Source organism: Podarcis raffonei, chromosome 9 (genome assembly GCF_027172205.1).
Source record: "Podarcis raffonei isolate rPodRaf1 chromosome 9, rPodRaf1.pri, whole genome shotgun sequence".
Lineage (NCBI taxonomy): Eukaryota > Metazoa > Chordata > Lepidosauria > Squamata > Lacertidae > Podarcis > Podarcis raffonei.
Genome location: NC_070610.1, coordinates 20,171,754 through 20,182,713, shown reverse-complemented (window position 1 = coordinate 20,182,713; position 10,960 = coordinate 20,171,754). Strand labels below are relative to the sequence as shown.

General features: G+C 45.3%; 1 protein-coding gene across 2 annotated transcripts in view; it reads left to right on the top strand.

Annotated features, from left to right (window-relative positions):
* Positions 1–3,606: 3,606 nt before the first annotated feature.
* The window catches only part of DLC1 (DLC1 Rho GTPase activating protein), a 123,428-nt gene continuing 116,074 nt past the window's right edge, over positions 3,607–10,960 (top strand). Inside the window, exon 1 of one of the 2 annotated variants that reach the window (XM_053404320.1) lies at positions 3,607–3,974. In XM_053404320.1, coding sequence (XP_053260295.1) covers positions 3,857–3,974 — 118 coding nt within the window. In that variant the 5' untranslated portion in view covers positions 3,607–3,856. The remainder of the gene's footprint in view (positions 3,975–10,960) is intronic. The other variant, XM_053404321.1, reaches the window with a different exon arrangement.

Below are 10,960 nucleotides of genomic sequence, written 5' to 3'. Positions count from 1 at the left end.
GCAGGGGTCTTTTTATAACATGTTGTTGTTTAGTCGTTTAGTCGTGTCCGACTCTTCGTGACCCCATGGACCAGAGCACGCCAGGCACCTCTGTCCTCCACTACCTCCCGCAGTTTGGTCTTTACAGCATTGGACTTTCCTTTCGCTTCCAGGCATATCCACAACTGAGCGTCCTTTCGGCTTTGGCCCAGCCGCTTCATTAGCTCTGGATCTACTTGTACTTGCCCTCCGCTCTTCCCCAGTAGCATGTTGGACGCCTTCCGACCTGAGGGGCTCATCTTCCAGCGTCATAACTTTTATATGCCTGTTGTCTTTGTCCATGGAGTTTTCTTGGCAAGGATACTGGAGTGGCTTGCCGGTTCCTCCTCCAGGTGGATCACGTTTGGTCAAAACTCTCCACTATGACCTGTTCATCTTGTGTGCCCTGCTCGGCGTAGTTCATAGCTTCTCTGAGTTCTTCAAGACCCTTCGCCACGGCAAGGCAGTGATCCATGAAGGGGTTTTATAACATAGGCAACCAAAAAGTGTTATCAGAATTTAAGGCCACAATCCAGCCATGCAAAACAGAAAACCTTCTCAAGAAGGACCTGTGAGGCGTGTGGCCTGGGTAAAATTCAGAGGGCCCGACGGAGAAGCCTTGAGGGCCACATTTTGCCCCCACACCTGAGTTTCCTTGCTCCTGTTTTTGTGGTTCGCTATCCTGAGTGACTACTGGTTTTCCCAGTAGTGATATATGGTAGTGAGAGCTGGACCATAAAGAAGGCTGATCGCCGAAGAATTGATGCTTTTGAATTATGGTGTTGGAGGAGACTCTTGAGAGTCCCATGGACTGCAAGAAGATCAAACCTCTCCATTCTTAAGGAAATCAGCCCTGAGTGCTCACTGGAAGGACAGATCGTGAAGCTGAGGTTCCAATACTTTGGCCACCTCATGAGAAGAGAAGACTCCCTGGAAAAGACCCTGATGTTGGGAAAGATGGAGGGCACAAGGAGAAGGGGACGACAGAGGACGAGATGGTTGGACAGTGTTCTCGAAGCTACCAGCATGAGTTTAACCAAACTGCGGGAGGCAGTGGAAGACAGGAGTGCCTGGCTTGCTTTGGTCCATGGGGTCATGAGGAGTCGGACACGACTAAACGACTAAACACCAACAATCCTGAGTGACAGAAGAACAACTGAAGCCATCTTTTTGTGGTACTCATCTATTTACTTTATTCATTCAGAACCCTGTAAAATTCTACGTGTAGTTTAGGCATTGGTAGCCAATGAATGATATTTACTGAAATGAAAGTTTTTAAAATGCTGCTTTGGTGACGTGTACGTTTTCGCCGGAATGACAAACAACAGCTTTTGGAGAACGACTTCATTCAGGAAAGTGATATGGGAGTGGGAGAGAAGGGAGAAGGGATGTTGGCCAGATCTGAAAAGCCCCCACCTGCACCAATATTAATACAATCTCCTTTGTAGATCCCTGTAGCATATCAGGTTTGGCTCTAATATAATCAAGCCTTGATGTGCAGCAATGGATGGCATATCCATTTTACTGCTATATCAAAGTGAGTGATTGGATTATATTGCCTTTGGAGAGATGCACTATTTTTTTGAATTATTTCCATGGGGTAAGCAAGCAAAGGCACTTTCATTAGGCTGCAAAGACTTGACTCTATCTTTTGTCTCGATGCAGTCATCAGGGATTGCAGGCGACATCTGTAACTAGGATATTGCTCTTGTGGTTCACCGTCTGGGCGGCAAAAAGGCCACTCTGCATCTGTGAGTTTGCTTGCTTGCTTGCTAGCAAGCTTATTAAAAATACAGTTTTGCTCAGAATGCTTTTTTTAAAAATCCTTCCAGGCTAAGGGGAAAATAAGATTTTGTTTTCTGAATGGTGAGATAATCCTGACAAATCACATTAAAGTTTCTCCCCACCAAAAGAAAAAGAAAATAAATTAATTGGATTTTTAAACAAAGGAGGGAAATTTGGAGCATATGTACACTCACAGAACTTATATTCTGCCTCCCAGTCATTCTCCCTTCCCATTCCCTTAAACTACATGTTTATCACAGAATAAGGCCCATTCTTTGTGTCAACTGCAAGTAGAGATGGCCCTTTCTGTTTCAGTCCCTTATTTGATAGGTGAAACTTGGCTTGCTCGGAGATGGAGTTTGACCCTTAGGATATGTGAAGTAATAATAATGAGGGGAAAGCCTTTGAGCATGTGCAGAGCACCCACCCTCTCCACTAATCTTCCCCACGAACCCTAGATCTAGGGCTTCCACAGATGGACAAATTCACACCATCATTTCAGCCTACAACACCCACATCTATAAATCAGTCCATAGTGACCATAGCAAAGGTACCCTATACTTCAGCAGACCTTCGGTGCATCTAGTATACCAGTATGGTGTAGTGTTTAGAGTACTGGACTATGACCTGGGAGAGCAGGGTTCCAGTCCCCACTGGGTGACCTTGGCCAGTCCCTGCCTCTCAGCCTGGCCTACCTCACATGGTTGCTGTGAGGATAAAATGGGAAGTAGAAGAAAGAGAAGTGTGTATGCCACCTTGAGCTACCTCGGAGGAAAGTGAGGATATAAATGTAATCAATAGAAATAAATATATCCCAATAGAATCATAGAATTCTAGAGCTGGAAGGAACCTTGGTGGTCTTTTTGTCCAACCTCAGAAAGGAGGTGATGGATATAACCAGGGTGTTTGGGGGGGTTAAGCAGGGGGTTCCCTTACCTTTTTGAAAATTAAACAATTTTATTGGGGGGGCTGGTTGGGGCTGGAATGAATATACACCCAATGCCTGAACCAAAAATCCACGTATATCTGTAATCATTGTCTGCTTGGGTTAATTCATCACATCTTACATTTAACCACTGCCCTGGGGCAGGGGGTGGCAGTGTGACTGAGCCTGCAATAAACTAACTAACTAACTAACTAACTAACTAACTAACTAACTAACTAACTAACTTTGTGGTGAGTTTCCCCACCCTTTAAAAAAAAAAGCAGCACTGGATATAACTTTAATAAATAGAAATAATAGAAATGAAGCAGTGTGGCCACCCCAAAACTTTTGCGGGTGCAAACAGTAGTTGAAGGCTGGATTGCATATGGCCACACTGCGAGCAAAGATCATGAAGGTGCCATGGAAAGGACATCTGTGGAGGGGCCCTCAGCACTGCCAGGCAGTCTGATGCTTCAGAAAAAAGGACCCAAGCCTGGAAGACTGTGAGAGGCATTTCAAATCATGTGGAAAGAAAGGAGAGAGGGAGGTGGGGGGAGACCACGAGAAGCAAAACAAACAGGCTGTAATCAGGAAAAGGCCGGCGCTTCCTATCTCGTTTTAGTGCCCACCTCCCCTTGGAAATGAAAGATCACCTGAACTGTCAGCTTTTGCAGAAAGGCCTTTCAGAGTGGGGCTTGTGTGAGAAATCGACGAGCCCAGCATGTTTTGTTTCCCTCAGCCAGGAAGCCTGAGACCTCTGGCTATTCCCCCTGCTAAAGCTCCAGATCTAAATGAGAGTATCATCTCATTAGCTCATTGGTAAGCCTTTCCAGATGTGGCGGGCAGGAGCGGCAGCAGCAGCCCTGACTCTGGCGGCTTGCCAGTAGGTTGCCTGCTGCAGTCTCTGCGCTTCCCTGTGTCTGCAGCAGGGGAACTGCAATGCCTGAATCTTGAAGGGGGGGGGAGAGAACGACCGGTGGTAAACCTTTCCTAAGCAATGGACCCACCTTACGGAAAGAATATCCGGGAAATAGCTAAACAGAGACTGTCCCTTTCTCCTGAGGCCCGACTGGAAAGATGGTGATGTATCTTTTTCTGTTGTGGACGTGACATTTTCTTCTCCGCATTATGGATCACCACCCACTGAGAGCTCCTCTGAGGAGATCATTCAGTGATCATATCAGAAATTCCACGACCAGAGCCTTGGACGCTATTTGGAAGACCACAAGAGACCGACGTCTGGCAGGTGAGGGGGGGTGACTGGAAACTATTTTAATCACCCAGGGGAAGTGTCCCTAAAGATTGAAAGGAGGTGCTATTGACTATAAGAGAGAACATCACTCTCACTCAAACAAAATTATATATTTCCACATCCCTTTTCCCCCCTGAGCCTTATTGATTATTTTTGCATCAGAACAAGATTGCAATAGTGATTTTCTTCTTTCTTCTGTTAAAAAGAACAAGCCGTTTTCAAAGCTTATACCCTCTGCTTCTTTCACAGCAATGTGAGGTGAAGCATTTTTATCCTTCAGGGAAGTCCGGCTCCTGGGCCGCTCCCTAGGCATGCTTTGGGGATTGCCTTAGGGGCTGTTTCCTCACCCAAGGGGAGGTGTTAGTGTTTTGGCAAGGTGGTGAAAAATTGCTGGCATTTTCTCTGGCGGGGCTGTCCCTACTTCGTGGTCCAAGCACGTGCGGTCCAGGACAGTGCTGAGGACTAGGAACACCTTGACCACCTTATTTTGGTTTGCAGTACTTAAGACGGCAAGGCTGGTTTGTTGTGTGCCCTTAAGAAGAAGATCGTAACCTTGTTTTTGTTTTTTTATTTCTTAACCTTTCTGAAATTAACTTGCAAGCTGTACTGCTGCTCATTTCAGTTTTTTAAAAGTTGCCACAACATTTGAAAAATCTGAAGAAGGTGGGTGTGGTCCCACACATGGTGGGTGAAGATGCCGTTGATGATCCCAAGCAAAGTGGGTCAATTAGCGCATCTAGAAAATGAGGATGGGGATAAGAACACTCTGTTTGTGATTATACTGGGTTTCACTTATCCTGGAGAGGAGGCAGTTTGCTGTCAGGCTGCGTCACAGAGGAAAAACAAAGCAACACACCTGATTCGGGAGGGAGTGTCTGCTGAATGTTATAGGGTGCATTTCAGCCGCTCATCTTCAGCCAAACAAATGCAAGTTAAATGGAACAAATGATCTGATAGCAGTGCTTTATGCCTGGTGATGAGAGTGGATTCAGCTGCCCACCCCTAATAATATTTTGCTAGGATTATACAATTGTAATGTAATTGAAATGGTTTTCTCCCAAAAACTCAAATCATGATATGCTGGTTCCTCACCCCTGTTCTAAACTTACTTTTCAATGACATGTTTGCTTAGAAGTGTTCAGTCTGAGTTCAGTGGACCTTACTCGATAGGTGGTATAATTATTATATATTCCCCACCCTTCTGCAGGTTACAGAACCCGGAACAGGTTGCAGCCAATTAAAATTCCATATTAAAAAGGGTTTAAAACAAATTACAGTCTCAGGAATAGGGCGAGTCCTGAAAACACCTATCTCAGGTGTCAAAGGTCTTTCTTCAACGTATGTTAGAAACTATATAAAGAAGGTGCCCGACTCAGCTCTCTGGGGAGGGAATTCCATAATCTAGGAGCTGCCACAAAGAATGCCATTTCCCAGGCTGCAACCGCCACAAATTTCTGAGGTTAGTGGAAGTACCAGGAGACACTGGCAAAGGAAGGGGGTGCGGTCCGCCCTGGGTGTCATCCCTGGGGGGGTGACATTGCCATCCAGCCCCTCTGGGACCCTTGCCACAGACGCCGTGCCCCTGGGATGCTCGTTGCGGTGCTCCCCTGGGACACGCAGCAGTAGCTAGCCTTGCCCCCATGGGCAACTCACCCTAATAATAATAATTTATTATTTATACCCACCCCACCCCTCATCTGGCTGGGCTTCTCCAGCCACTCTGGGCGGCTTCCAACAAAATATTAAAATACCGTAATACATCAAACATTAAAAGCTTCCCTAGACAGGGCTGCCTTCAGATGTCTAGGCCATTTAGGGCTTCAGACGCTGAGCACCTTGAATTGGGCCCAGGAAAAAAGTGGCAACCAGTGAAGCTATTTCAAAACAAGGGTATATGAGTTCTAAATGGAATCCCAGCCACCAACCTGGCTGCTGCCCGTTGAACCAGTTGATGGTAGATGTAGATAGGATTGCAACCTGAACATGTTTTGAATGTCCACCTCTACGATAGAGATCCACAGAGTTGGATTGCGAAAATAAGTTGCAAGAAATGCTTAAATCCATTGCAAACATAGTCCTTGGCAGGCGCATAAAGAACCTTCCTACTAGGTGCCTGCTCAAAGCTACTTAAAGCGCATGTGTTGCCATATCTGCCCTATAGGCTTAAAGTTAGTTTGAAAACCATTTCTGCCATTAGCTGTAGAAATCATAGAATCATAGATTTGCAGAGGGCATCACTAGGGTCCTCTAGTACGACCCCCTGCGATGCTTGACCCTTTCGCCCAATTTGGGGCTCAGACCCACAGCCCTGAGATTAAGAGTCTCATGCTCTATTGACCGAGCTAGAACAATGGAATTGGGTGGGGGAGGTCTAAAAAAGAGGCAAGCTATAAATCACAGGATTCTTTGTGGTGGGGAGGACTTGGCAATCACATTAACATAAATCTGATGTAGTTTGAAATGTAAAACAGGTCTTTTAATCTCACAACAAGGATGAGACGAGCTTTTGAATCTTAATGATTTTCAACATTCCTTCTAAGTGTGTGGCTTATAACTCCATTTCTAAAATTAGGGTCGGCAGTTGTGTGCTAATGCTTTCACTCTTCCAAATTTTTCGCCAACTGAGGACCAGATGCTTATTTAATTTTTTTGTTCCCACTCCCTTATGAAGTGCCATGTAAGATTGTGAGTTTCCAATGGACCTGTGGAAGTGGGGCTGGAACTGCTGTAAGACTGGGGAACAATAGCTCATGTTATGAGGAGGAGGCTAAGATAGCTGAACTTGGATGTCATTGAAATCAATGTGAAAAGTTGGTTGTCATGGCTGAAGCCTCGTTGATTTCAACGGGATCAGTTAACTCCAAGTCATAGAATCATAGAATTCTAGAGTTCAAAGGGACCCTAAGGATCATCTAGTCCAACCCAGGAATATGCAGCTGTCCCACTTGGGGACTGAACTGCAACCTTGGCATACTCTAACCAACAGAGCAGTAAAAAGTTTGTCATTATGATAGATCAAGAAGGGGGGGGGCTGTATATCTGTGGGATCCTAGCTAGTGAGCTCAGGCTTTTTAAGGAAGATCAGTTCTCCCCTCCCCAAATGGTGGTGCGTATACATATATTTACATATATATGTAAATTACTCTGAAAAAAGTGGCATTTAAAGTAACTCAATACACTCATCCCATTGGCTTTCGAGAGCTGGTGGCCAACAGAGCCTGCTACATTTTTTTCAGCCCTCGTCATCACCACTCCATTTTAATGTGCCCGAATCTCAATAATGCAGTGACAGTGGGGAAACAGACAAGAATCCCCACCTCAGAAACCCAGTAACCATGTGACGCCTTGGCTCCCTAACCCAGGCTTCTTCAACCTTGAGTCCCAATCTCAGATGCTGTTGGACAACAAGTACCATCATTCCTGGATGAGGTTGATGGGAGTTGTAGTCCGCCGACATCGGGGAAATCCAGGCTGCCCTAAACACACAGCATCCAGCACCCCCATTTCTCATCTTGCCTGCCTGCCTGCTTTTGACCTTGCATGTCATGTTGTCGCAACCCTGCTTTCTCCTTGGCGTACCCTTTTCTGAGCTCTCCTCTCTATCACCCATGGTTTCCTAAGGTAGCTGCTTTCCATATCTTTCTGCAGCCACCCTGTCATTCACCCACCACACTTTTCCTGCACTTCAATCACTCCCACCCCCCAACAAACAGCGTTCAGCCTCGTCAATGTGACATTTCAGCAAGGCAGAATCAATAAGTTTTGGTGGGGACGGCGAGGAGATACCACAGTTCAGGGACACATGCTAGCCAAACAAGAGGGATTCCTCCCAACTTTTCCTACATTTCATCACTCCTGTCCCCTGCCCCTGAAGACAGATAGCAATCAACCACCTCTCTATCCAGGTTCCACTGCCATCCCAAGAAGGAAATTGAAAAACTCAAGGACCTGAGTCATCATCCATAATATGCATTTATACATTCACGAAGCACAATTTGATGTTGCCGTTAAGTTAGCAGAATCAAAGATGAAGCACAGAAAACGTTACTATATATTAACTGTCATTATTAAAAAGGTAAAGGGGCCCCTGACCAGTGGCTGACTCTGGGGTTGCGGCGCTCATCTCGCCTTATTGGCCGAGGGAGCCGGCATACAGCTTCCAGGTCATGTGGCCAGCATGACTAAGCAGCTTCTGGCGAACCAGAGCAGCGCACGGAAATGCCGTTTGCCTTCCCACTGGAGTGGTACCTATTTATCTACTTGCTTTCAAACTGCTAGGTTGGCAGGAGCAGGGACCGAGCAACGGGAGCTCACCCCGTCGCAGGGATTCGAACCGCCGACCTTCTGATCAGCAAGTCCTAGGCTCTGTGGTTTAACCCACAGTGCCACCTGCATCCCAACTGTCATTATTAGGTGGCCTTTTATCCAATGTTGGTGTTTCATCCCACCTGACTAGGCAGCATTCTATGAAATGCTTGATTTAAGCCAGAGGTAGAGTGAATGGATCGCCCAAGGGGGAGAGTCTGGCCTTCCTACTTATCTTAAAAGACAGACCCACCATTCTTAGGTATTATCTTGAGGCGTCAGTAAATATAACCTTTGACTTGTTTTCGGTTATTGAAATATTTAGAAAACTCAGTTTCAGTTGTTTTGTCCAAAATATTATGTAGACATCCCCAATAAATAGAGCACAGCAGGAACTGGAAAAACCTCAGATTTTATGTCCTATCAAAGAATTGTAGAGTTGGAAGAGACCCCAAGGGTCTTGGCCTGCCTGCTAAATATTGAATGACAGGTCACGAACAGCCGGAATTGGACACAATGTCTTGGTTGCCATGTGTCAGAGGTAGGGGCCTACCATCCTCTTGAGTTGGAATTCCACCCCTGGGTTAAAGCTGTTCTGTTCACAGCTCACTTTAACTAGCTGTTGATGTCAACGGTTTCCAGGAATATCTGCCCAGCCTCTGAAAACACCCGTTTACCACTTCTCCTAGCAAGCCTGGCTCCTTGCTTTCCACTCTGCACTTCACACGCAGGAAGATATGCAATTGCACATGTAATCTGTGCCTTTGAACCTGGTGTGACATACTTATAAAACATGGGAGGTTTTATCAAAAGAAAACAACCATCAGTGTCTATATATTTCTTCTTTCCTTCGTTTTTCCCCTCTAAGGCTGAGAACTATCAGAGGCAAGGACGACTGCTAATTATATTACTTGAGACTGTTGCATTCCTAGAAGCCAGGAATGAAACTCAAGCGCCCCCCGCCTTCCAATGCCTCTTAAAATACACTGATAAGGATGGACATGTTTATATTCTTGATGGCAGACATTTACGATCAGTCACAGGTTTTTCTTTTTCCTTAAAAAAAAAAATCCGCTTAGAGATTAGCTTTTGGAAGGCTGTAAAAAAGTAGTGAGCATTTATTTTCCAGAGTCAGACAATGATCTAAGGTTGACAGGTACAATAGTATGCCTGGATTGCTTTAGCTGAATAGTCATATGTCATTTTCCAGTGGAGCACCCTTGATCCTCATTCTAGCGTATAAATAATGATGCTTAAAATATATCCAAATATATTTACCATATTTTTTGCTCTATAAGACTCACTTTTTCCCTCCTGAAAAGTAAGGGGAAATGTGTGTGCGTCTTATGGAGCGAATGCAGGCTGCGCAGCAATCCCAGAAGCTAGAACAGCAAGAGGGATTGCTGCTTTCACTGCGCAGTGATCCCTCTTGCTGTTCTGGCTTCTGAGATTCAGAATATTTTTTTCCTTGTTTTCCTCCTCCAAAAACTAGATACGTCTTGTGGTCTGGTGCGTCTTATAGAGCGAAAAATACGGTATTTGTTTAATCTACATCCTATTTCATTTCTATTCTACCTTTCCTCCAAGATGCTCAGAACACTGTGTGTAGGATTTCTAGTTTTATCTGCACTTTGGGAAACTAGGCTAGGAGACGATTCATGGCTGAGTAGCAACTGGAATCCAGGTTTTCCTATTCTAAGACTAAGACGCTGACTGCTACTATCTCACACTGGCTCGACCTGGGAGTTATAAACCATTTGCTGTGGAGGGAGGCCAAGAAAACATTGTCTTTGTTCAGGATCTTCCTTTTGACTACAACTCACATTTGATCCAGAAGATTACTCTTTTTTAAAACAACAACAACAACAACAACAACTTGTGTGCAACTTTCAGTATGGGTAGAGAAAGACACGTGCCCTTTGCTTCATTCAAATGAAACACTTCTAGGTATAATCCTTTAAATTATAATGGCTGTTTGCCACATCCCTTTCCAAGTTTGCAAGTTTATTCCAAAAAATACATTAGAGGCAAGAAGTTCTTAGGAGCTTGCACACTCAAGTCCAAAGTAAACGAAATGCTTGGAGATCTGAGATATTGAGGGGGGGGGCTTAAAGCAGACACTGAGGAAGCAGAGCTGGGGAATAGCATTGGAGGACGAGGTCCTTAGCTCTTCATAAACACCATTTTCCCAATCTAAATATCCCCCCCCAGTGTTCCATGAAGCCAGGCATGGCCAAACCTGGCCCTCCAGCTGTTTTGGGACTACAATTCCCATCATCCCTGACCACTGGTCCTGTTAGCTAGGGATGATGGGAGTTGTAGTCCCAAAACAGCTGGAGGGCCGAGTTTGGCCATGCCTGCTTGAAGCTGCTAATTGGCACACAGGGAAAAGCATACAGGCACCAAAGCAGCTTTGGGAGGAGGGTGATTTAGATCAGGAAAATGGTACAAATGAAAGGATGAAGCACCTCCTCCCACAGCAACACTCCCCTGTACGAAACTGTACACAGCCACTTAACAGCCATCTTGTTTGGTGCAGCTACATCTGTGAAAGAGAAACGAACATCTCCAAATATTTGGGGATATGCAAGAAGTGCGCGTGTCAATGAACCATGATTGACTCTGATGCACTGGTGCATGCCCAGTGTTTGTTATGGAGATTCATATCTCTACCT